Genomic DNA, 25271 nt, shown 5'->3' with positions numbered 1-25271 from the left:
GTGTGTGTGTGTGTGTGTGTGTAAGGTGAAGGGAACGAAGGGTGTGTGTGTGTGTGTGTGTGTGTGTGTGTGTCACACCATGGGTTTAATCCCCAAGTAGTGACACAGACACATTCAGTTCCAGATAAATGGAGGGACAAGGAAAGAAAAGTGAAGCTCAGTGCTGCATGGGCCCAGGTGGGGGTTGGGAGGGGTTAGGGAGGTGGGAAAGAGTGGTTGGGGGCCCAGTGGTGATACGACGCTGTCCCTTTCGGTGGCCCCGAACACAGTGAGTGTGACCACAGCCTTCATCATCTTCATCATCGCTCTCTGTGGAGCTCTCACCAAAGGCCCGAGGCTTTTCGTAAATACAGCAACCTAGAATATGAGTAGGGAGGGAGGCAATCAGAAAATGAAGTAATTCAGCTCAACTCAACTCCCTTACTCCACTCCTCCCCTTACACTAAATGGAATATTTCCCTTTACTGCATAATTGGCCCAATATTTAACACATTCTGTGATGTTGGGTTATTTATTATAAGAGCCTGTGTCAATAAATAAAATCTCCATAAAGAGATAGAGTTGTTTGACCTTTGCAGATGAGTGGGAGAACATGGGGAGATGGTAAACAATGCACTCTCAGGAACTGAGTGGAGGGACCCACTTCTACTAGCACCTTCTTCCTCCCTTGCAGGATAAAATTCTTTAAAATTCTCATTTCTCTCCTAAAATTCAGACATCTAGTCCCCTATCTCTTGGCTCTCCCCTCAGAGCATCTGGGTTTCTTCCATTACCCACCCTCTCAGAGTAGAAACACACCAATGCTCCAATGCCCTCTCTCCTCCATATCTTCTAAGGACCTAGGCATTCACTGTGCCCCTAACATCACTGAACAACAATTAACAGGATCTGGGCCATATGTAAAACTGGGGGGAGAGATAATGTCTGGGATTTGGAGGTTTGAGTGCTTTGGGAGCAGACTAAAAATACTGTAAAGATCCTACAGGGAGGTGGCTACTCACATTTTGATGAACGGCGTCCTAAATGCTCATTGTCCACAGTATCACTTGACCATTCCACCTTCTTGTCTGGCTTCCGTTTCCGAAGCTTAATAGTTAGGCTACGGTTTTCCTGGGGGTTGGGAGGATAAGGAGGAAGAGCTTGAGGTGGAGTGATTATTTCCCCATGTAAGACCACTATACTTTGAGACTTATTACTATTTCTTTTGAGGGCTTCTAGTCAGTCTCCCTTTGCCTTGCTCACATATTTCATACCATAAACACTGTACTGTATGTGTTAGAGGACTAGGGAATAGAAACAGGAGTACACTCAGGGTCTCCCAGTTTAATAGGAAAGTATTTCTTTGGGGGTACTCTCTGGGTCTTGGAGAATGACACAACCAATTAAGGTGTAGAGGAAACAAGTATTAGCCTCCATATGTTCCCTGCCCCTCTCGTTCTAATCATACATTCTAATCGTTATTATTAGTATTAAAAGTAATTTTTTCAATCTCCAATGACATCTGAAGTTTCCTACAGAATTTTACTTGATGCCTCATAGTTAACCTCTCCATTACCCTATCTACTTCCAAACTCCCTTTCTCTCCATCTCTCTACCTTTATGTTTCCACCTAACTCAATCAATGAGTGGAAGATAGGTGAGGGAAGGGATAGGGTCGGAAGCTCTTCTCTCTTACCCTTAAGTCCGGTCTTGACCATCCTATTCCCTTAATTTTCATTGTCTAGTCTATATCTCATTCTAAGGCATTTTTTCCCCCATTAGTCTCCTAAACCCATCAAGTCTCCCCATCTCGTACCCAAGCTGCTTCCTGACTTCAATTCCCTCTCCTTCCAGCTCCTTTTTCTCATCTGATCACCCAACCCTGCCTTGATTCCTTCTTCCAAATCGCTCTTAAGACCCTGCCAAACATTTCATCTCCTGATCCTGACACCCCCATCCAATACTTCTTCCGATCCCTGAAGCTCCATGACGTATTCCTCCCACATCGGCTCCCCACCGCTACTGACCCCTCCCCCGTGGCCGCCCAATCTCCAGCACAGCCTTTATCCTTTCCCTTCCTCTCCCCTCCGGCATCCTTTTCCTCCCCCTCCCTCCCCCCTCCTTTCCCTCCCCCTCTCCTCCGTCATCCTCTCCCTGTCTACGCTAGGTTCTCCACACCCCTGTCCTCCTCACGGGTTCGGTTGTCACAGTAACCGATGTCTCGGTGACGGTCTCGCTCAGCCCAGCCGTGGCCTCGGCCATGGCGGGGGCTGAGGGTGGGAGAAGGACGTCGGGGGAGGCGTTATATTCCTTTCCCTGGCTCTCTGGGTGAGTATATGCCTCCGGTGTCGGGGGAAGTAGGAGTCAGGGTCGAGTTGTTGTTGCTCCTCTTTGGTCTCGACTTCCCCGCCCCCCGAGGACAAGGAGCCCACCCCCACTTCCGTCTCTTGGCTTCCGGGTATGACGTTTCTCCGCACCCGGCTTGTCCCGCCACCAATCGTAAACGGCCAAAGGAGCAGGCGCTTCGGAACTACTTCCTCTGTAATGGGAGAGTGAGCTAAGGCTACTTGGACTAGAGCCTATGAACGCTTGGGGGCGCCTGGTGGGTGAAGGTTGCGCAACTAGCAATTGTAAGGGCCAGATGCGCAAGCCCAACAGAAAAGCTAGCGTGTGGCTAGTGCCTGCTCGGTGTGGAGGCATGTGGCTCCTGCACCAGCTGCTCTCCAGCCTGCTGTGCTGCTGGGCAGAGAAAGAAACACCCTGTGCTTGAGGTACGGCAAAATCTTAGGTACTCCCATCAAAACAAACATCCCTTCTTCGTTCACTGCAGGAATTGAGGCCGGAGGAAATTGGTGAGGGTATAATGGTCGATTAGGAGCCAGAAACTCAGGTGTTTGTTCAGGCTCTGACGACACTAGTTTAACTAGCCTGAGATTTGGAGCAGGCCACAAGTTCTCCAAGATGCTGTTTCTTTCTTTTTTTTTTTAAGCAATTGGGGTTAAGTAACTTGCTCAAGGTTACACGGCCAGTTATTTCTGGGTGTGGTGCTAAGTATCTGAGCCTGGATTTGAACCCCAGGTCATCCCGACACTGGAGCCGGTGCTCTTACTTGCTGAACCACCTGGCCGACCCGAAGATGCTGTTTCTTGACCAGCAAATTGGTCCCACCTTCCCTCCTAGATCATGCAGTTTGATAGTGGATGTAGTTAATGTATAACTCAAACTCACTGAAATGCCTAGAAGTCCTGAAAAAAATCAATGATTACAGTGGTTAACATTTCATAATACTGTGCAGTCCATCTCAGTTTCTTCCTCATCCTTGGCAACAAATGCTGGTGAAAAAGCTGCAGTTGTTTTCCTCATAATTTTTTTGGTAAGCTTTTTTCATGGTCATTACTCCTACTCTGGCAGCATTTTCCTCCCTTTGAAATGGTGATACTGTATTATGTCCTGCTCATGTCTTCCCAATCTTCAGTCTTGAGTTACCTTTGCCATCTACTTTTGCTCCTACTTTCTGGTTGGTGAATGCTAACAAAGGATGTCACACTACAGATTTGTTAACTGAGTGGATTCTCAGTGATGGAATCCTAATAAAGCTGCCGAAGGCCCCAATAGGGGCCACACAACTGCAGGCCCACTGTGGGTACCTAGTCACTGCCACTGCTGGTCAGCCCCCAATCAAATATCCTAACTTTTTCATATATACCTCACTGCTCACTAGAACAGTTGTGTCCATGAACTCATATTTCTCACAGAAATAGCAGGTGTGTCCATTGTACTCAACCACAACCACTGTCAGTCTCAGGATTGAAACACTCAGCCAGTCAGAAAGCAGCACCACAGAGTGCAAATGGATGGGGACTTTACCTAAGTAAGCACCTGTGCAGTAATAGCAAAAGCTGCCCTTTAGGTGGATTTGTGACAGAGAAAGACTTATAATATCATTATCATGCAGACATGCCCCCCCATGGGTTTTTCTGTATGCATTGTGAGTAATCACATGTGTAATTCCACTGTGACTGGGACCCCTCCCCTATTACCTAGTCCCTTAACAAACCCCTCCTGCCTTTTAAATATTCATAATTTCTGTTATGTAATTGCATCTTTACCCTATAAAAATCTATCTTGCTTTCTCTGAAGTTGCTGGTTCTTCTTGGAACTTGAGCACTTCATGAGAGTTGTCAATCTTAATAAATGAGTATACTTGGACTAGAGGTGCTTTGATTTCTGAATTCTTTGAGACAGTTCCACCACAACACATCTTGAAACTGCAACATCACTGCTGAATTGCAAATATTTTACTCTTCCCTAATAGATTTTCCCCATTGTATTCCCCATGTGGATTGTTTCAAACTTTCTTTCTTTCCTTAAGACACTTATCCCATTCTTCTCCCCTCCACTCTCAGCAAAGTACCTTAACTGTGCTTTACTGAAAAAACTAAGGTCATTCATTATGAGTCACTGTTTCCTCCAAGCTCTTCACCTCATATCTCCTAATTCCCATTCTGGTTCCTCCTTGTCCCCTTCTATATTCCTCTACTCTGGTATCAGAAGAAAAGGTAGGTCTCCTCTTCCTTCAGCTTGTGCCCTTGATCTATTTCATCTCCTGCTCTGAGCTTTCCTCATCAGTCATCCTCTTTCTAATTTTCAGTCTTTATGTACTGGCTCCTTCCCTGCTCTCTACAAACATGCCCAGATTTGCTGTTCCCTCAAGCTATCAATTATATATACAGGGTATCCCAAAAAGACAGTGCAGTTTTAAGCTAATAAAATTTAACATGCAGTATCTTAAAGCTGAACTAAGACTTTTGGGACACTATGTATTCCTTTTTACTGCAAAACTAGAAGGAAAAACTACATTTTCTCCACTTTCCATTTAATCCTTTGTAGTCTGGCTTCTGAACCCATCAATCGATTTACACTAATCTAATGGTTACTAATGATCTCTTAATCTTTAAATTTAGTAACTTTTTCCTCTGTCATTATCTTTCTACTGACCTTGTTTAAGCATGACACTCTTGACACCCTCTACACCGAATCCCACCCTCTTCCTGGGCACTCTCCTTAGGTTTTCATGACACTGCTTTTAGAGTTCTCTTCCAGGGTGACCCTTCCTTCTCAGTTTCCTTCAGTGGACAGATTCATTTTAAACACTTCATGTGTTGATGTAACCTAGAGCTCTGTTTTGGACTGTCTTCTGTCTTGATCTCATCAACTTCCATGAGTTTAATGATCTATGGTTTTAAGTCATCTATACAGATGACTCAAAAATGGAAATATTTATTTCTTATATTTTACAGATCCAGTCCTGTATCATAAATTTAGCCTCAGCATGTCTAAAAACAGAAGTCCTTCCCCCCAAACCTATATTTCTTATTCTTTGTGTTGTTATTGTTCAGTCACGTCCAACTCTTTGTGACCCCACTTGGGGTTTTCTTGGCAGATACTGTAGTGGTTTGCCATTTCCTTCTTCTGCTCATTTTACAGATGAGGAAACTGAGGTAAAGGGGGTGACTTGCACAGGGTCACACAACTAGTGTCTGAGGCTAGATTTTAACTCAGGCCTTCTTGACTCCAGGGTGGCATCCATTGTACCACCTAGTTGCTGTGTTTGTTGATAGAATTACCATTAACAATGAAGCTCCCCTCTCCTCACTTTCACTGCTTGTAATCCCTAGCTTCTTTTGAGGTTCTACTCACCTTAACTACCTATCCTGCCCCAACCTCTCTGTTGACTTCTAATCTCAAATCTTCAACCGCCTTTCAGACATCTCAAACTGGATGTCTAACAGACATCTTACATCCAACATGTCCAAAACCCAGAACTTGTTATCTTTCCCCCTAAACCCTAACCCCACCTTACTTTCCGTATTACTGTTTAGGGAAACACCATCCTCCCAGTCTCTAAGGCTCAAAACCTAGGAATTATCATTGACTTCTCCCTCTCAATTCCCATATCCAATCTGCTGTCAAGGCATGTCAATTTCATCATTGCAGCATCTCTCAAATATGCTTCTGTCTCTCTTCTGACACCATCCTCCTCTGGTGCAGGTCCTCATCACCTAAAGCCCAGGCTATTGCAATAACTTGCTGGTGGGTCTGCCTGCCATCTCTCTCCCTATTCCAAGTCATACCTAAAGTATAGGTCCAACCATTTCACTTCTGTACTCAATAAACTACCTGGTGTTCAAAGGCCATTATAACCTAGTTTCTTCCTACCTACCTTTCCAGTCTTCTTACACCTTATGCTTTTATTTTATTTTATTTTTAAAGCAATAGGGGTTAAGTAACTTGCTCAAGGTTACACGGCCAGTTATTTCTGGGTGTGGTGCTGAGCCCAGATTTGATCCCCAGGTCATCCCAACACTGGAGCCTGTGCTCTTACTTGCTGAGCCACCAGGCCGCCCCTACCTTATGCTTCTTATTCTTTGATCCAGTGACACTGGTTTCCTTGCTGTTCCATGAACAAGACACTCCATCGCTTGACTCCAGGAATTCTGACCATCCCCCATTCCTGGAATGCTCTTCCTCCTATTGGATACCTTTAAATCATAACTTAAATCTCATCTTCTACAGGAAGCTTTTGCCAACCTCTCTTAATTCTAGTTACTTCTTAGTTATCCTAAATATAGCTTGTTTGTATGTATTTGTTGTCTTCCTCCATTCTGAGGGGACTGTCTTTTGCTTTTTTGTATCCTCAATGCTTGGCATAGTGTCTGGCATAAAATAGGTAATCCGATAAATGTTTGTTTGATTCTATGATACCTATCCCTTATTAGTGCTCTTCCTTCCCACCCTCACATTAATTTATATGCCTTTTTTGACTTATCTGTATATTCCTTTCCCTTCAATAGAATGTAAATTACTGTAGAAGGCAAAGTCTCCAACATTTAGCCCAGTGAGTGGCACGTAGTAGGTACTTAAAATAATAAGCTTGTGAACTGAAATGAGTACTGCAACACCAGATGACCAAACATCCCAAAGGTGTGTTTTATGTTCCCTTTGAACACAGAATAAAACTAATTCTGCTAACTCCTTTATTTACTTTCCCCAGGAAAGCAAATGTGCCATACTTCTAGTTTTGTTCTCTGTTAAAATGAACTTAAGGACTGCTATAATTCTTCTAGTAGTGTGTTTACTTGTTGATCTCTGGACAAGGAAACTCAAATGTGAGTTTCTTTCGTCACACTACCACTCTGACAATGAAGAAAGGGGCCACTGTCATAGCGAGAATAATTTTTTATTTTTCTGTTTTATGGTTTGTGGTGGTCAAATGACTCATCACCACATGGCAAGTCTATTAGGAATGAGCCTCTGGGTTCTTGGAATTAGGCTAGTCCTTGGAAAGCAGACATCTGTTTCTGGGATTGTATCTGAAGCCTTTCCAACAGAGTAAAAGCTGCCAGCCCTTACACTTCATAGCTTTCAAGAACCTGTGTACAGTGATGAAGTAATATTATTACTATGTTATTTGTGAAGAAGAATGCCAGTTGTCCTAGATATGATATACCCTTGGATAGACAACCCATTGAGCTTGTTATCTGTACTATATTTCTGGAGACCTTAAAAATGGATAATGAGATAAATCTAAAATTAAAAAGAGGAAGAACTGGACTGCCTTTGGGAAACTGCATAGTTCTTTTAATAGACCCCCTCAAAGGTTTCTCAGCAACAAAGGCCCATCCTCTTAATTTCAATATTCTTCAGCGATGTAGTGTGAATAGTGTGAGTAGTGTGGTTGTAAGTAATGGAATTATATAGTATCTGAAGTTGAGGATCACCCAAAGTACAACCGAAGTTACACTTCATAGCCTTCAAGAACCCAGGTCACTTTTATATCATGAGCCATTTTGCAGCAGGCCTCTGGGGAGGAAGAATGCTGAAACACATCACAAATAAGGAATTATGTGGGAGAACTGGTATCAAATATGACATCAAAGAGTATGACCAGAATGAAGTGAACTAGTCATCACACAGACAGACAACCAATGAACAAATTGCCTGTGTTCTCCTCCAGTATCCACATAGTAGAAGAGGATGCAAGGAAGGGCCCTGTGAGAGGATTAATGAAAGTAAATAAAGAATCACATGGGCTAGGCAGGGATGGGTTGCAATTTCTATCACTAGAGGGAATACCCAAATTGATGAGAATGAATATCCCTTTGAAGATATTTATGTTGTATGTGCATTACAACTCATATGATCCTTACAATAACTGTAAGGTAGTATATACGTTATCCCCATTTCACTGATGAGGAAACTAAGAATTTGAAAAGTTAAGTAATTTGTTTATGGTCAGTCATACAACTAGTGAATGCCAGAGGTAGGATACAAACTCAGGCTACTCCTTAGTCTAGGTCCATTTCTCTTTCTCCCACAATAGCACACAGTAATAATACCAAGTGGTATTATTACCTCAGGGACTCCAGCATCCTGCACTGCCTTGCTGTCTGTCCTCCTCCACTCTCTTCCTGAAATCTTGACCACAAAAGTTTGAATTGAAAACATACTACAGGTTTACAGAAAATACATAGCTTTAATCACGTATAAGAAGATGAAAAACAAGGGAAGGTAGTATAATAGTAGCTGAAAGGTCTAGAGTGTCAGATAAGGAACTCTAGAGATTCAGCATTTAACTAGGGACCTACCTTTCAAATAGAAGGAACTGAATCCAATAGGGTAGCTAGAGATCAAGAGTCTTCTTTCTCTTGGAACCTAAAGAGAATGGATTGTTAGATTATACAGAAAGTACTTCCTGCCAATGAACTGGACAATCAAGAGAAGTCACACATCTTCCCATTTAATGTGTTTTCTCAGAAAAGACTCTTCGACTAATTTAGGCTATGTGGAAACAGTGGGAGGAAAAGGATAAGCTTTACCAGTGTTGATTGTATGTACCAATAATCATAGTTTTCTCATTTAAGTGTCATAAAAACCCTGTGAAATAGGTATTAAGATGAGGAATTCTAAAGCTTAGAAAAATTAAATGACTTATCCACGGTGACAAAGCTAGTAAGAATCAAGATTTCAATTAAGGTCTTTATGAATCCCAGGCTGAGAACACAATCTGCCTGGACACACTGTGGATCCAGATGTGGGATTCATGTCTTTAGGACACCTTGGAGAGAGGAGGTTGGAGAAGGAAAGAAGGAAATCCTTGCTCACCGGCAATTAGTACAGGTATAGAAGACAGTCTGTCCTTCATCAGCTGAGCGCATCTGCCGGGTGTGATATGCCATTCCCTCATGACCACAGTTGGAACAGCGCCTGTCAATCTGAGAAATTAGTGGTTTTAGGAGGGACTCATAGCTCCCTGCTCAAAAACTTTCAGTGGTTCCTTAGGACCTATGGGATTTAACACCAATTTCTTAACCAGGTATTTACAGTTTTCCCACCACAATCTATCTCCGACTTATTTTATATTATTAACTTATACTATTCCCCTGTTTGTGCTCTACAGTCAGACTTCTAACTAGCTATAGGCTACTACTGCCCACATCTAAAATGTACTCCTATCTTATACCCAACTGATGAAATTCTTCTCTTCCTTTAAGGCCCAATGTGCTACAGCAGAAAGAAAAATGAATTTGAATCTGAGATCAAATCCCAAACTGCCCAAACCAAGAGCTGTTTGTTCCTAGACAAGTCACAATCTGTCTGGGCCACAATTTCATCTTCATTGAATGAAGTCAGTTAGATTGGATCATCTATAAGGCTCTTTCTATCTTCGGCAGCCCAAGATGTACAGCTTCTTTATGAAACCTTCCCTTCTCCTTCAGCTGAAATTGATCTCTACCTTCTCAAATTTTCTTCTTGCATTTTGCATGAATTAGATTTAGTCTTTACCAATCCACTTTGCCTCAAAGTATTATTTATATATTGCAGGTCCCTATCATATCTAATGATATGATGCAGTATACAGGGATGATAATAAATGTTTGTTTAATTTGCTGGATCGATCCATATGTTAAGACTTCGAGATCTAACTTTCCATGTACCCATGTATGTGACACAGAATGCCTCTCTCACTCCACTCACCACTGGTCCCTGGAACTCAGGCCCCTCTTCCTCTGACACCATCAGGGCTGTTGTTCCCAATTTGTGGAACACGACCGAGGTCTCCACCACCTTTCCTTCGAATTCTGTAAGAGGAGGGGGGCTGCTCGTTGCTCCGGTCTCTCCCAGCCCCCGCCCCTCCATCCCTAGGGGCCGCACCCCCTTGTTAACATCTTCCGGACTTGCCTCTGCATACCAGATTGTCTCTCAACCTCAGGGGCTTCCCCTATAACCTTCTTGTACCAAGAATTCATGCTCATCAAAGCTTCTTATTCCAGAGGGCTCTTACCCCGCACGTCTATGGAGAAGCCACACCTGGGGCAAGTTACTGTATCCAAAGTTCCTGGAAGAGGCAAAATTGAGCCGCATTCGGGGCAGAAATCCGAGTCCGAATGGAAGCTGGAGGAGGCTGGAGGGGGGTCCATGGAGAAGACCTGGGAGGAAAAGAGTAAGCTGAGGGCATTCTTTTCTCCCCGCTGAACCTCGGGTCCCGAGAATCCCCTGCCTCCCTCTGCCTGTGACTGCCTCTCAATGCCCGCCCGCATCCTGCCCCAACACTAGTTCTCACTCGGTCTCCCACGACTCTGGCTCCAGGAACAAGCACGCGCCAGCAAACCCCTGATCGGAATGGAGGCGAGAAGGATCAGGACGTTAGCTCGAGCAAACGCGCTGGCTGGGCTGGGCTGGGCTGGGGAGAGCGTAGGCTCCAGGATAGGCTGCAGCGTCACAATGAAAACGCGTGAACTCCTCCAGAATCCTGGCGCAACGCGAGATTTTAGCGTCAGCCTCAGTCCAGCCCACATTAGATATAGGACTAAGTGTCTCTAAGTCCATAGTTGTTTTCTAGGCTTTAGCAGAGTTTTCTCCTGCCCTTCAGGTTCCCAAGTCCTCCACGTCTAATCTTCGTTCCGAACTCTCTTCTCCAGTGTGACTTTAAGGACCACAACGCCCGAAGCCTTTGTCCGCTGCTGCAGTTGCTTACACTACACAATAAGGAAACCAGGAGGCTTCCATATTGGTGCTGGAGCCGAACACGCTGTGCGTTTTAGTTTTTTTTTTTTTTTGTTTGCTTGTTTTTTGTTTGTTTTTTGTTTCTTTTCGCTTCCTAGTCCGAGGGGTGGAGCCTTTTAGTGATGGCAATATAATCTCAGATTAATCAACCTATCAGGAGTAGTAGATCAGAACCGAGAGATGAGCACATATGTATCATCTCTTCCTCCGACCCCAAACCCTCATTTTAATAGAGAAAATACAAGAAGCAAAGGAGTAAGAAGGACTTCTATGAAAAGATAGGGTGTTCCTATTCATTTGGGAAAGCTAGGTGATTTAGGTATAACTAGGGCAGCAGTGTCGTTTTAGGAGGACCCTGTGGTTATCTAAGGATGTAGTAACAATATCTGTGAGATGCCAACTGGGTCATGTGCAGTATTAGTGGAAGCCATTCTAGCTACCAAATTAATTGATCCATCAGCAAGCATTTTTTTGTTTTTGGAGTGGGGGAAGGCAAGGCAAATGGGGTTAAGTGACTTGCCCAAGGTCACAGATAGTGTGTCAAGTATCTGAGAACAGATTTGAACTCAGGTCCTGACTCTGACTCTAGGGCCAGTTCTCTATTCACTGCGCCACATAGCTGCCCCAAAGCATTTCAAAAATAGGCTTGCTTTTGTAAGTGGAATTTTTGTTTAATCGTTTTTCAGTAGTGTCAGACTCTTCATGGAATCTCACAGATACTGTTACAAATCACTACTTCCTTATTTAACTACAAGGACCTCCAAGAGTGATGCTACTCGTGTAAGTGTAATAATACTTAATGCTTATATAGGGGGCAGCTTGGTGGTACAGTAGATATATCCAGCACTGGGCTTGGAATCAGGAAGATTCATCTTCCTGAGTTAAAATGTGGCCCCAGAATTTACTAGCTGTGTGATCCCAGGCAATTCAGTTAACCCTGTTTTTCTCTGCTATAAAATGAGCTGTATCCTTGCCAAGAAAATGCTAAATGAGATAACTTTAAAGAGTCCAACAGAACTGAAAAATGATCAAACAGCAAACAACAATGCTTATATAACAAATGTAAACATTTATTAAATAAACTTAAATATGCCAGGCATATGCTAGGTGCTGGGGATACAAAGAACATGCAAAAAATGGTCTCTGACCTCAAGGAGTTTACTTTCTAACCAGGAGACAACATGTAGGTTAAGTAGGCACATATAGAACAGAGACAGGGTAGCCTTTGTGGGGAAGGTACTTGCAACTGTGAGGGGACCAAGAAAGGCAGAAGGTGGCATTTGAAGTAAGTCTTGAAGCCAGGGATTCTAAGAGGTGTGGAAGTGAGGAGGTCATGGAGGGCAGCAGGACAAAGGTGAGCAGATGGCAGGCAGAACTTGACTGTGTGAGGATCGTCAAATAGACTGGATTGTAGAGTGTGTGAGGAGAGTAATGTGTAAGAAAACTTGTGTTGAGATAAACCTAACTCATGTTGGAATGAAATGAAGCACTCATAGATCATTAGAATATTAGTTAACAAATGTTAATTTAGCCATATCATAGAAAGGATATTCAACAAGGATACTCCAGCATTTTAGCTTGTCTAGCTAGGTCAGGTACCCCATCTCCAAGTGGAAATTTGTCTGGTCACCAGGGCAGAATGTGGTGATTCCACAGTCACTGGTTTTAGTATACCCACCAAATATGAAGGACCCTGACATCTACATAGATGGTTGAGAGGGAAACCAAGTCATAATGACCAGAGGCTACTTCAACGGAAGCACACTTTGAATGCCCCCCCCCCCCCCCCAGGTTCTTGGAACAACTTTGCTGCCTTTCAAGGAAAAGCTAGACTAACCCATGTAGTAGGGGAGGGGAGGGGAGAACTCTGATAGGCATCTGATCTTATCACAACTGGAAAGCTGGGAGGAGGCCAGGTTGTGAAGGACTTTAAATGCCAAATTGAGCTTATGTTTGATTCTATAAATAACAGGAAACTATTAGTGTTTATTGAGCAGGGGAATGGCAGGATGGGTGACCTTGTCAAACTTACACTTTAGGAAAGTCACTTTATGTCAAGAATGGATTAGAGTAGGGAGTAGAAGCAGGACCTCCGAACAGCTCCAGCTTCAACCTTCCCCAATCAATGTAAAAAGGGGACTCTGAACAAACTTTGGAGCTGCAGAACCCACAAAATGATACAGAGAAGCTAATCTCCCGCTGAGGACAGTCCGGCAGGCCGGCAGGAATTGACCAGCACGGCGCTCAGGGAGCCGAGCCCAGGCCAGAGGTTTTAGCCCCAGAGCGGGTCTGACTAGCCACTGGGCCGAGGGACTCAAGATCAGCAGCAGCTGTGGCCTTTTCCAGATTTATCAACACACAGATGCGAAGGACAAAGTGAGAGGTCAGTGAAGTCTGGACTTTGGGACCAGTAAGTGGGAGTGCATGGCTTTTGCCCTCGGGGCAAGAAGCCGCTGAGGCCAGCACAGCCAGCCAGTGCCACGTGGCAGCTTCAGCTCCTTGCCTGAAGAGTGTAGGAGGACCAAGCACCAGTCTGAGGGGTAATCGCTCTTGCTTTAACCTGCTTGCATCTGGATTGAAGTTTAGGGTGGAGGTCCTGGGGTGTGTGTCCACCTTGTCAGAGCGTGTGGAGCCCTCAGAGAAGGCACCCATCTAGTACCTCTGGCTGCTGAGAAAACCCCAGCGTTTGGGATGAGAGCTCCCCTGTCTGGTGGCAGAGTCCTACTGTGGCAAAAAGCCCAGGGGTCAAGTGACTGAGGGGCAACATGACCAGGCAAAGGAAACAAAGCACACAGAAGATTCCAACATTACACTCCTATTTTGGGGACAAAAAGGAGCAAAGCATGGAACAGGAGGAAGACAGTGAAGTCAGAACTCCTGCACCAAAAGCTTCAAAGGAAAATACGAGCTGGTGTAATAATAATGGAATTTAAAGATCCCCCTGTATTGGCTTAGTTTTTGGTTTGATTGTGTTAAAACTCAGAGCTTGTGAATCCCACTTGTCGGATGGACTTGTTGATGTGAAAAGAGAGGGCTGAACTGGGAGGAGCTGGTGACATAAATTTAGAGAGCCACAAGAAAAAAAAGAGAGAGGCAGAAGAACTTTTTGGAGGCAGCATCTTGGAGGCAGAGAGAGACTGAGAGGATTGCTGAGGGCCAGTTTGAATTGCCCAGGACTTTTGAGAGCTGCCAAGGACTGAGGAGACATGGTTGTTATGCTGGTACTTTGTCTGTCTGTTTTGATGTTGTTTTGCCAGATTTTCCAGTGGTGAAAGACAGCCCTGTTGTTGCAGAGGTCTTGGAACCTTGCTGTTGGTTCAGAGCTCCTGAGACTGTTCTGCAGACAGAGAATGAATTCTGTCCACTGGTGAAGGCCAATGCTGTTGTTGCAGAGGTCCTGGAACCTTGCTGTTGGTTCAGAAGCCCTGAAGAAGGATTTTCTTGTTGTATGTTTACAGAAATCCTGGAAGGGGGTTTTGCTAATGTTTTCAGGGGTCCTAAGACTGTTCTGCAGACAGAGAATGAATTAAGACACTGGCAATGTATCTTGTGGCCTTGCTAAGCTTTGTCTCCCCAGGAACAAAGATTGCTGAGAACTTGCCTCAGGTCAAGATGAAGAAAAGACCTCTCTTTGGGTATTAAATGCTGTGCTTAAGTTTGTAACTCTGGGGTAGATGGCCCATTCAGTTGTAATCCAAGGGTGGGGAACTTTTGACTTTTTTTTGTGCTCTGTGATTGAACAAATGAATGTACTTTACTTATGATTGGAAACTAATCTCCATTTGAGAAGAGGGGCTTTGTGATGGACTAACTGAATGTACAGCCTAGGGGTGAAATAGTATTTAGAAGAGGGACTTTGTGATTGATTAAATGAATGTAATGTCCAGGGGTGGGGGTATTGAATTACACTTGGTAAATGCTGTATTTTGAATGATGCTATATTTTGATTTTCTCTGTTCTTAATTTTTCACTGAATAAAATGGAGAGCACCTATGCTGGTATTTTGAACCTTGGGAAGTTGCCTTTGCTTGACTTTACAGCTGGTTACAGGCCATAGAGGATCTTAAGAAGCAGATAAGAGAAGTGGAGGAAAAATTGGGAAGAGAAATGAGAACAGTGCAAGAAAATTGCGAAATGAGAGTCAACGGCCTGACTGAGGACAATAACACCTTAAAAGACAGACTAACTCAAATGGCAAAAGAGACTCAAAAAGGCGATGAGGAGAAGAATGCCTTAAAAAGCTGAATTTGCCAGATGGAACAAAAGCTCACTGAGAAGAATCATTGTTTCAGAATTAGATTGGAGCAAATGGAAGCTAATGACTTTATGAGAAATCAAGATGCTGTTAAACAGATGCAAATAAATGAAAGAATAGAAGGCAATGTGAAATATCTCATGGGAAAAACCACTGACCTGGAAAATTGATCCAGGAGAGATAATTTAATTAGACTACCTGAAAGCCATGATCAAAGTAAGAACCTAGAAATCATCCTCCAGGAAGTTCTCAAAGAAAACTGCCCTGATGTTTTAGAACCAGAGGGCAAAATAGAGGTTAAAAGAATCCACCAATCACCTCCTGAAAAAGATCCCAAAAAGAAAACTCTTAGGAATATTATAGCCAGGTTCTCGGAATTTCCAGATTAAGGAGAGAATATTACAAGCAGCCAGGAAGAAACAATTTCAATATTGTGGAAACACAATGAGGATAACCCAGGATCTGGCAGCTTCTTCACTGAGGGATCAAAGGGCTTGGAATATGATATTCTGGAGGTCAAAGGAGCTGGGATTAAAACCAAGAATCACCTACCCAGCAAAACTGAGTATCATGTTTCAGGGGAAAATATGGCCATTCAGTGGAATAGAGGACTTTCAGGCATTCTTGCTGAAAAAACCAGAGTTGAATAGAAAATTTGACATTCAGATATAAGAAGCAAGAGAAGCTTGAGAAGGTAAACAGGGAAAAGAAATCATAAGGAACTTATCAAAGTTAAACTAGTGACATCCCTACATGGAAAAACAATAATTGTAACTTATGAAACTTTTCTCAGTATGAAAATAGTTGAAGGGAATAGAAATATATATGTCTATATCAGAGGGTATAAGGGCATATGAATACATATATGAATATGTTTACAGATATACATAGATAGAGGGCACAGGACCAATTTAACAGGAAGGTATGATACTTAAAAGGTGAAATTAAGAGGTGAGAGAGGAATATAATGAGATGGGGAGAGACAGAATGGGGTAAACTATCATATAGAAGAGGCAAGGGAAAATGGTTACAATGGAGGGGAAGAATAGGAAGGCAAAAGGGAATGGGTCAACCTTATTCCCGTTGAATTTGGTTTGGGGAGGGAATGAAATACACACTAAATAGGGTTTCTCACTCCACAGGCGAGTAGGGGGGAAGGGGATGAGAGGGGGGATGATGGAAGGGAGGGCAGGCTGAGGGGGAGGGAAGTTGGAAGCACCTATTTTTGAAAAGGGACAGGATTAAAGTAAAGAATACAACAAGTGGGAGGTGGGATAGGAGGGAGGGAAATATAGTCAGTCTTTTACAATATATCTACTATGTTATTGTTTTGCATTGGCCACACATGTACAACCTATACTGAACTGCTTATCTTCTCAGTAAGGGTGGGTGACAAGGGAGGAAGGGAACGAATCTGGAATTCAAAGTTTTAAAATCAAATGTTTAAATACATATACACACACTATTATTAATACTATTTTACATGTAATTGGGAAATAAGATATACAGGCACAGAGGTATAGAGATTCACCATGCCCTACTGGAAATGTCGAAAGGGGTATGGGAGAAAATATGGGAGAGAGCAGATTGGAGGAGGGGATATCCTGTGGGACTGCTATTTTGGGGCGTTGGGTAGGGGAAAAACGGGGAGAAAGTTTGTAACTCACAATCTGGTAGAAATGAATGATGTAAATCAGAAGTTAATAAAACCATTTGAAAAATGGAAAAAAAAAGAATGGATTAGAGTAGGGAGAGACTTGAGGCATAGAGTTCAATTAAAAGGTTGTATATTTCAGTAGAACAGCTAAGTGATACGAGGCCTCAAACTAGGGTTGTGGCTATGTTAGTAGAGAAAATGTCTAGTGGGTATTATATCTAATCTATTATATCTATATCTAAGTCATTTAAATATTAAACATGCAACCTCATGTAACCTCAGACTGGGCCAGTGATGCCATAGAGCAATGTTTGTGACCTTCCCTTGTCTTGCCATCAACCTGCTCTATAAATAAACCCATGTCAACAGCAACTTCTCATCCTAAAGGATGTCAACAGATAAATCAGAGTATTTGGGACCAGAGTACTGGAGAATAACTCACTTGAATGATGATTGAGCAAGGTTAGGAAATGGAAAGGTTGGTAATTAAAACTTTATCGAGCAGATTGGGACAAAGAAGAATCAGAGTACAAAGATGTTGTATCTGCAGATTGAGGCCCAGAGGGCAAGGGCCCAGAAGCTACAGAAGGAGAAAGAGCTGAAATGTTCAGAAATAAGAAATGTACCAGAAAAGAAAGGAAGATCTAAGAGTGCTGGATGTAGTGTGGAAATGTGGGATAGTGGAATTCCAGAAGAGAAGCCAGGTTCTCCCCTATCCAGTTCCACATTGCCAGACTCAGAATGGGTAAAACTAAGTCCTCAAAACAAGTAAGCACAATTTTGAGTTGTTCCATTTTAGAAGAAATCAGGGGGTAAAATCTTCCTTATTCTCCTCTTCAGAAAGGGCAGCTCTCTACATTGGCAAAAATTACCCATGTTTTCTCTTTTTTGTGTGTGTATATGTATGCATATACACATGTATATACATATATATTTATATAATCTATATATTTAATATATGTGTGTATCTATCTATATCTATCTGATGTAGTATTAGTGGGTAGGGGGAAAAAAACCCTTGTTTGAGAAATATCCTTATTTACAGTTATAAGCATTAGATTTCTTGGCCCATATGTGGCCAAACTTTGTGATAGAATTTACTCATTATCTTAGTTATAAAAACATTTTCCTAAGTTTTAATACTTATATCTTTTTCATTGTTTAGATTATCCTGGGCAAAAAGTACCCAAGATCCTCGTATTGCCATAGGTCATCAATCCCCACTAGAAAAAAAAATTATGGTAAGTTAATTAGCATGGCACTGTTCAATAGTTAGGATATCTTCAATTAGCAAGTTTCTGTGCCAGGAAAATTTCCCAGCTCAGATTGTAAAACAAAATATTAATATTTACATAGCACTTTAAGATTTGCAAAGTGTTTTACAAATATCTCATTTGATTCTCATGAAGCACAACCCTCTGGGAGGTAGGTGATACTGTTATCCTCATTCTATAAGAATAAGGCAGAAGACAAGCCAAAGTGACTTGTCCAGGATCATGCAGTTAGTAGTTAGTGTTAGTTAAGAGTCTGTGAGGCTGATTTGAACTCAGCTCAAAGTATTGGGTTGAAAACTCTCAAAAATAATCATCATGGTATATATATTTAATTTGTTGGCAATGAGGCCTCAAGATGTTATATATACTTGGCAGTGAAAATGGATCAAGCCTAATTGCTATTTTTACCAGAGAAATTGTAGAGAAAGCCAGCTAGTGTCCTTTCTCAAAGGGAGCCTTCACTGTCTTCCCTTGTGTACAACAGTGGAGAAAAATGTAAAAAAAAATCACTTCATTTTGACAGCGTTTAGGTGGTCTACACACTCCAGCAGCAAGAAATCTGTTAACTCAAAGACATAAAGAGGAACATGAGACACTCTCTAAAGAAAAGGCTGTGTCTTTTGACTACCGACTTGCCAAGGCAGAGACTTACTACTATACAAGAATAATGGAAATGATGGAAGAACAGAATGACTTTAAGAAGCCCAGAATAGAGTCGGTGACAACACCAAAAAGCCAGAAAAACTCAGAGGCTGAAGAATGGGACTATTTAGTATCAGAAAGAGAGTTAAGACAAATAGAGTGTCATATACGAAGAGCAGAACAGGCCAGATGTATTAAAGATGCAAAATGTGAATTGTTCCCCCAAATCCCAAACAAAACACATTTTCCCCAAATCCTTTTACCTGAAAGTAAAAAGGATGCCATCCAGAAGACCCTGTTGATGAGAAAGGAAATCAGGGAGTGGGACCGGAAGCAGCAAACAAAAGAACATCTAGAACGCATGATTCGAGGTAGAGAATTTAATGAGGAAAGAAACAAGGAAAAGCTTTCTGTAAGAATCCCAAGTCATCCTCCTCCATTTCAAAAACATATAAAGAAGAAGAGCCTTAAAAGATTTGGATGGAACATTGCTTATCCACTTCTCCAACCTCAAGATGCAAGTCCAATTGAAGTGGATGTCCTTGTGCAAGAATCATCAGAAAAAAAAGATGTGAGAAAAATTAAAAAACGAGTTTGTAGAACATTTTTGAGTATTCCTTCACTTTTGAGGAATCACTTAGAAAAAATGAAGCGTTATTAAAATTCTATTATTTTTATGACACAGGTCATACATAACCTGTTCCTTAGATGAACCTATTTTTGTTGTTATTATGAAAGCTATTCTATAGTTATTATTTACCAAACATAATATCTAGTATGGGTTATCATACTAAATAACAATTTATAAAGTGACTTCATGGAAGCAGGCTCTGCTGATTTATTACCCTTACATAAAATATCAACAATTTTCTTTATTTCCTTTTCATTAGATTTCCCTTTTTTCATTTTTATTTTGAGACCTTTAAGGGCAGGGACTGCTTTGTACCTTTCATTGTATCCCCAGGGCTTGGACAGTGTCTGGGGTCGTTGGTAGTTATGGTGCTTAATAAATGCTTATTGACTATGACTAGTGATTTCATGATTTTCCTCTCTCTTAAAACAAATTAATTTACCAGTAGTTAATTTTTAATAAATTTTTATTTTTTAAAACTAGGCTTATTGTTTTCAGTTTCATTCATCTCCTTTGGTTTTCATATTTTCTGCTTTTGTACTTATTGAGGATTTTGGAGATAATTTTTTTTCTTTTTACTTTTTGGAGGGAGGAGAGCAGGACAATTGGGGTCAAGTGACTTACCCAAAGTCACAGGGCTAGTAAATGTTACGTGTCTCAGGTCAGATTTGAACTAAGGTCCTCCTGACTCCAGGGTTGGTGCTTTATTCACTGTGTCACCTAGCCACCCCCAACCTTTATATTTCTTAAAGAAAAATCCATTAGTGGGTCAGCAGGATCTCTTTAATTCTGTATTTGGTTCCATTTTTACGATGGATTGTTCCATCAATATTCTATAATATTATAAATTATCTATGGAAATCACTTTGTGAAACTTGAAAGTGCTATATATGTTGGCTACCATTATTCCTACCCTTCTTTTGATAAGTTCTTTCACTGTCTACAATCTATATCAACTCCCACTGGGAAAAGAAATAATGTTAATATTCGTTAACAGACAGACCCTTAGAAAGCTTCCAGTGTTTTGCTTTTATAAATAATGTCAGCTAAATAAAATCAATAGCATATGCACTCAGGTATGGAAATCTATCTTGCCCATCAGGGAATTAAGAGAGGAAAATTTAAAAAATTGGGGGGGAGGGTAGAAAAGGAGGCTGATTGAGGGAGATGGTGGTCAGAAACAAAACAGACTTTTGAGGAGGGACTGGATAAAAGCAGAGCTGAAGAGTGAGTTCGTTTGAATAATACAGTTTGTCCCAAAGTTGAATACTTTTTATAGATTGTCTTTACTAGGATTGTACAAGGATACTGTAAAGAGAATCTACAACAGCAGGTTTATACCATCCAGATTCAGCTTGGCTCAGGCTTCATTCACTCTCAGAATACTTATTATTGAGTGTCTGCTCTTATAGTAAGTATGTGTGGGAAAGCACTGTGTTAGTCAACAAAAGGGATCACCATAAATAAGATATGGTTTCTTCAGGAGAATGATGTATACAACAATGATAACATTTTAATGACAACTTTGAAAGTCAAGAACTCTGATCAATGCAATTGACCAACCAAGATTTCAGAGGACCAATGATGAGGCTAACCCTACATTTTGACAGATGATGGATTTGGTGCAAAATGAAACATTTTTTTGGACATGGCCAATGCAGGAATTTGTTTTGCTTGACTATACTATTAGTTACAAGGGCTTTATTTTTCTTTTTCCAATGGGTACAAAGGTGAATGGGAGAATAATAGATTTTTGTTAATTGAAAAAATGTAATAAAAAATTATGGTTCCTTTAAGGAGTTTAATTAAAATGAATCTACATTTTCCTAACTAACCTGACATCAGCTGACTTGGAGCAGAGGGCCAGGGAGGGCGGGTGGGATGTGGCAGAGATATGGCCAGTGTGATTAGAGGCAGTAGAACTAAGAAATCTATAGTTACCAAATTACCAAAGAGCAACTGAGGAAAAAAGGTTGGCAGGTTGGCAGGCAGGTAGGGAGAATTCTGGGAAAGTCTTATGGAGGAGGTGACATGATTTCTAATTCACTTCCAGGTCTAAAATTCTGTTACTATATAAGGTGGCAGCCATGGGCTGGAACATCAGATATCAGAGGGGTTGGTAGGTGGCATCTGGAGAAGAGATGATTCTGGTAGCAGCTGGAGTGTAGGGAATAAGGGAGAGGAGGGGGGGCAGTGAAGAGGAGAAAAGGAATCAAACCTTTGGGATCAAGCTGAGAAAGGAGTAAGATGTTAGCAATGGATACCTGATGGTTTATAGTTAATATTCAACTAAAAGAACTTATGTCATGAAAGGTAACTACTACATTCTCTCAAATGGTCCACTGGAGCCTATTGTGTCAGAAAGAAAGCTGGTCAACATTGGTGGTTGGACAAGAAGTACAGCATGGATTAAGCTTGAACCTGTGGATAAACCATTACTGCTTCATTTCCACCTCTGAATAAGAAATTATACACATCTTCTGAAATATTTTTCTTTTTGCAAATGCCAGGCGTGGTGAATTTCATGAAGGGAGAGGGAGAACAAGAACAAAACAGTCTACATCATTTCTAATTTTTCATATTGTTGTGTATTTTGTCTCAATTGTTTTACATCTAAATTTTTGGTGGTCCTATGTTTAATAAACATCATCAGATAAATTTCAAAAAACACAGAAAATAAAATGGATTATACACGAAGTCATGAATCTGTTAGGTGCCGCTTACATTTTAAAAATTGTGAATCCAACACATTCGTTTCAAAGCTGTCTTGCTTGTTGCTGTATCAACCCATTTTTGTATGGAGCCAAAAGGGAAAGAATTATGCAAAGCTTATTAAAATGAGACAGTTCGATTCAATTCAAAACATATATTAGGTGCCTTCTAGGTGCAAAGCAAGAGTTCTGGGACTCATTTTAAAGTCATCAGTGACAAATTGATCACTGTCTCCAGGGGTATGGGAAAAGAGTAGGGTGTGGGTGGACGGGGCAAAAGCAGACACATTTGCACAAAAATGGACTTAGGTTTCAGAATTGAGATTTATGTGGCAAATAGCTGCAGCAAGTCTGCCAGCTCCTCTGTAACTCAGTGGTCTCTATATTTCTCTGCCTTCATATAAGTAGCTTATTTACATAGCACTTATCTCACAATAGCTCTCTGAAGCAGGTTGTTTAAATATTTCCATTTACAGATGCAGAATTGAAGTGACTGGCCATGGTCAAGAAGCTAGGTGGCACAGTGGATAGAGTGCTGGGCTTGGAGTTTTGAAGACCTGGATTCTAATTCTGCCTCGACATTTACTAGTTGTGTGACCCTGGTCAAGTTACTTAACTTTTGCCTGCCTCAGTTTCCACATCTGTAAACCGGGAATAATAATCCCAAGATTGTGTGATAGGAGAAAACACCTGTAGGGTGCTTTATAAACTTTAAAACACATGCCATCTAAATTAAATTTCTGATGAGTTCAGTCCATTGTGGTCATCCCACACTCACTTTGCCTCAGTTGTTCCTCTCCAGTTTGGCCGCAGTATCCTTCACTTACCCTGTCATCCCCCTCTCCTTACCATCACCAAATCCAGTCCTGCCTTCTTTGGCCCTCTCCTCTTTATCCCTGAATCTGTAAATCGACCTTCTCCCGGCAAGGCCTAGACCTACCGCAATCCTATCTCTTTCCTTTCTTAGGACTGGCTTTGAGTGCCACCCTTTAGGGGCCGTGCCTCCTTACCATTGGCTCACAAAGGTGTCTGTTTCTAGGCTGGCAGTGGGGCTGCGCCCTGCCCCCTAGCGCCTGTGGCCTTGCTCTCTTAGTCCGGTGGAAATAATTGAAGGAAAGCAAGGGGGTGGGAGGTAGGGCAGGAATGCTGCTTGAATTCAGTATCTTGCTTTCTTCTAAAGCTAGGCAAAAGCTTTTAAAAGCAGAGCATGTTTCCTTACGAATAAACACAACTCCACAGAAAGCTAGAACCTCTTGAAGTTTTTGAAGGCACTTCTTTGATTTCCTAGGTTGTCTATTCTGTTTATTATATCAAGTTTAGTAAGGTTCCAATAGACTTTTTTCATTCCCAATGGGTTTTCTCTTTCAGTAAAAGTTTTTACCAAAGCAAATCGTTTCTTCTTCTTTTTTTTTTTTTTTGGCTTTTTGGAGGGCAATTGGGGTTAAGTGACTTGCCCAAGGTCACACAGCTAGTTTTTTGTGTGTGTTAAGTGTCTGAGGTCTCATTTGAATTCAGGTCCTCCTGACTCCAGGGCCAGTGCTCTATTCACTGTGCCACCTAGCCGCCCCTAAAGCAAATCCTTTCTGCCAACACAGGAAAAAGAAAAGTCTTAATTGTACCTCCAAATTCAAGAAACTCCATATTCTCTAGCTATTGAAATGCATTGAATCCAATGAAACAAAACAAGATAATACTATCCTTTCCATTCTAAGTCTGCCACCATGCTCAGAATAACAGTCACCCTGCTTGGGACTCCATGATGAAAAGGAACTGCTGTGTGGGTTGAAGAGAAGGGAGAGGATATTGGTGAGGAGGGAGAAAGAAGGTCATGACTGGGGAGGAAAGAGGGCAAAAGGGTATTGGGGCAAGGGAGTGGAAAAAATGAGGAAGAGATTGGGGTTGCCCATTTTCCACCCCTACCCCACACCCCCAAGATATTCTCAGGGTATTGCTGACTCTGGAGAGAGAATGAGCCAGAGAGATACAGACACCTGATGCCTGAGGGATCAGAGTCCCAGCTTCAGGGACAGCAAAACTCTCTCTGATTATGACACCCAGTTACTACCACACACTTACAGGTTCCTTCATGTCAGTGAGGTGGTGGCATGAGGGTCAGCAGGATAGTATGGAGACCAGTAACCCACAAACATATTCTACACCAGGTGAAGCATAGTAGATTCTGCTCCAGCCCTTACCTTACTCTGTGTGTCTCTTTGCTTCAAGTGTGTTTCATGTAAACCACATATTTTTGGGTTCTGGTTTTTGATCCATTCTGCTATCTGCTTCTGTTTTATGGATGAGTTCATCCCATTCACATTGATAGTTATGATTATTAATTACATATTCCCTTCATCCTATTTCCCCTTTGTTTATCTTTCTATCTTTCATGCAGTCCCTCCTCAGAAGTCTGTTTTGTTTCTGACCACTGTCTCTCTCAATCAGCCTTCTTTTCTACCCCCCCACCCCAATTTTTTTTTTATCTCCTTCCTCCCTTACTTCCCTGAAGGGCAAGATAGATTTCCATACCTCAGTGTTTATGTTATTCCCTCTTTGAACCCAATCTGATGACAGTACAGCTCAAGTGTTTACCCATCACCCTCCCAGCCTTTTCTTCTCCATTGTAAAAGATCTTACTTTCATGCCTCTTTTATGTGAGATAATTTACTCCATTCTGCCTCTTCCTTTCCCTTTCTCTGAGTGCATTTTTCTTTCTTATCCCTTAATTTTATTTTTTTGAAACCATCCCATCATATCAACTCACACTGGTGCCCTCTATCTGTGTATACTCTTTTTAGCTGTTCTAATGATGATAAAGTTTTTAGGAATGAACAGTTTAACCTTATTAAATCCATTGTGATTTCTCTTTCATGTTTACCTTTTTGTGATTCTTTTGAGTCTTGTATTTGAAAGTCAGATTTTCTATTCAACTTTGGTCTTTTCATCAGGAGTGCTTGAAAGTCCTCTATTTCATTGAACACCCCTGAAGGGATTATACTCAGTTTTGCTGGGTATATAATTTGCCCTCAGGACTATCATATTCCTATGACCCTCCAAT

General features: G+C 41.7%; 2 protein-coding genes and 1 long non-coding RNA gene across 5 annotated transcripts in view; 1 reads left to right on the top strand and 2 right to left on the bottom strand.

Annotated features, from left to right (window-relative positions):
* The window catches only part of PPP1R11 (protein phosphatase 1 regulatory inhibitor subunit 11), a 3551-nt gene extending 1105 nt beyond the window's left edge, over positions 1-2446 (bottom strand). The window contains exons 1-3 of one of the 2 annotated variants that reach the window (XM_069073133.1): positions 2158-2446; positions 1002-1110; positions 1-357 (exon numbers count right to left, since the gene is read on the bottom strand). The exon at positions 1-357 is cut by the window's left edge and continues 1105 nt beyond it. In XM_069073133.1, coding sequence (XP_068929234.1) covers positions 158-357; positions 1002-1110; positions 2158-2241 — 393 coding nt within the window. In that variant the 5' untranslated portion in view covers positions 2242-2446 and the 3' untranslated portion in view covers positions 1-157. The remainder of the gene's footprint in view (positions 358-1001; positions 1111-2157) is intronic. The other variant, XM_069073134.1, reaches the window with a different exon arrangement.
* Positions 2447-7203: 4757 nt separating this feature from the next.
* Positions 7204-10756, bottom strand: POLR1H (RNA polymerase I subunit H). Of its 2 annotated transcripts, none has more exons than XM_069073135.1 (6): positions 10604-10756; positions 10325-10469; positions 10018-10121; positions 9145-9254; positions 8628-8694; positions 7204-7412 (listed from the first exon to the last, which is right to left on the bottom strand). In XM_069073135.1, the coding sequence occupies exons 2-5, from the start codon at positions 10458-10460 to the stop codon at positions 8670-8672; spliced, it is 375 nt and encodes a 124-aa protein (XP_068929236.1). In that variant the 5' UTR covers positions 10461-10469; positions 10604-10756; the 3' UTR covers positions 7204-7412; positions 8628-8669. The 2 variants fall into 2 exon arrangements, with proteins under 2 accessions (XP_068929236.1, XP_068929237.1); XM_069073136.1 differs by lacking the exon at positions 7204-7412 and adding an exon at positions 7595-7858.
* A 48-nt stretch (positions 10757-10804) lies between these two features.
* On the top strand, positions 10805-19901 carry LOC138149926 (uncharacterized). The gene is made up of 3 exons (XR_011165471.1): positions 10805-11073; positions 18124-18199; positions 18756-19901. It is a non-coding gene; the product is annotated as an uncharacterized lncRNA (long non-coding RNA).
* The last annotated feature ends 5370 nt before the right edge of the window (positions 19902-25271 follow it).

Source organism: Petaurus breviceps, unplaced genomic scaffold (genome assembly GCF_028583685.1).
Source record: "Petaurus breviceps papuanus isolate PSGF00001 unplaced genomic scaffold, PetGlider_PUasm1.0 90865, whole genome shotgun sequence".
In the NCBI taxonomy this organism is placed as follows: Eukaryota; Metazoa; Chordata; class Mammalia; order Diprotodontia; family Petauridae; genus Petaurus; species Petaurus breviceps.
Note: the sequence above shows the minus strand (reverse complement) of the source record. Positions and strands in the feature narration are given on the sequence as shown.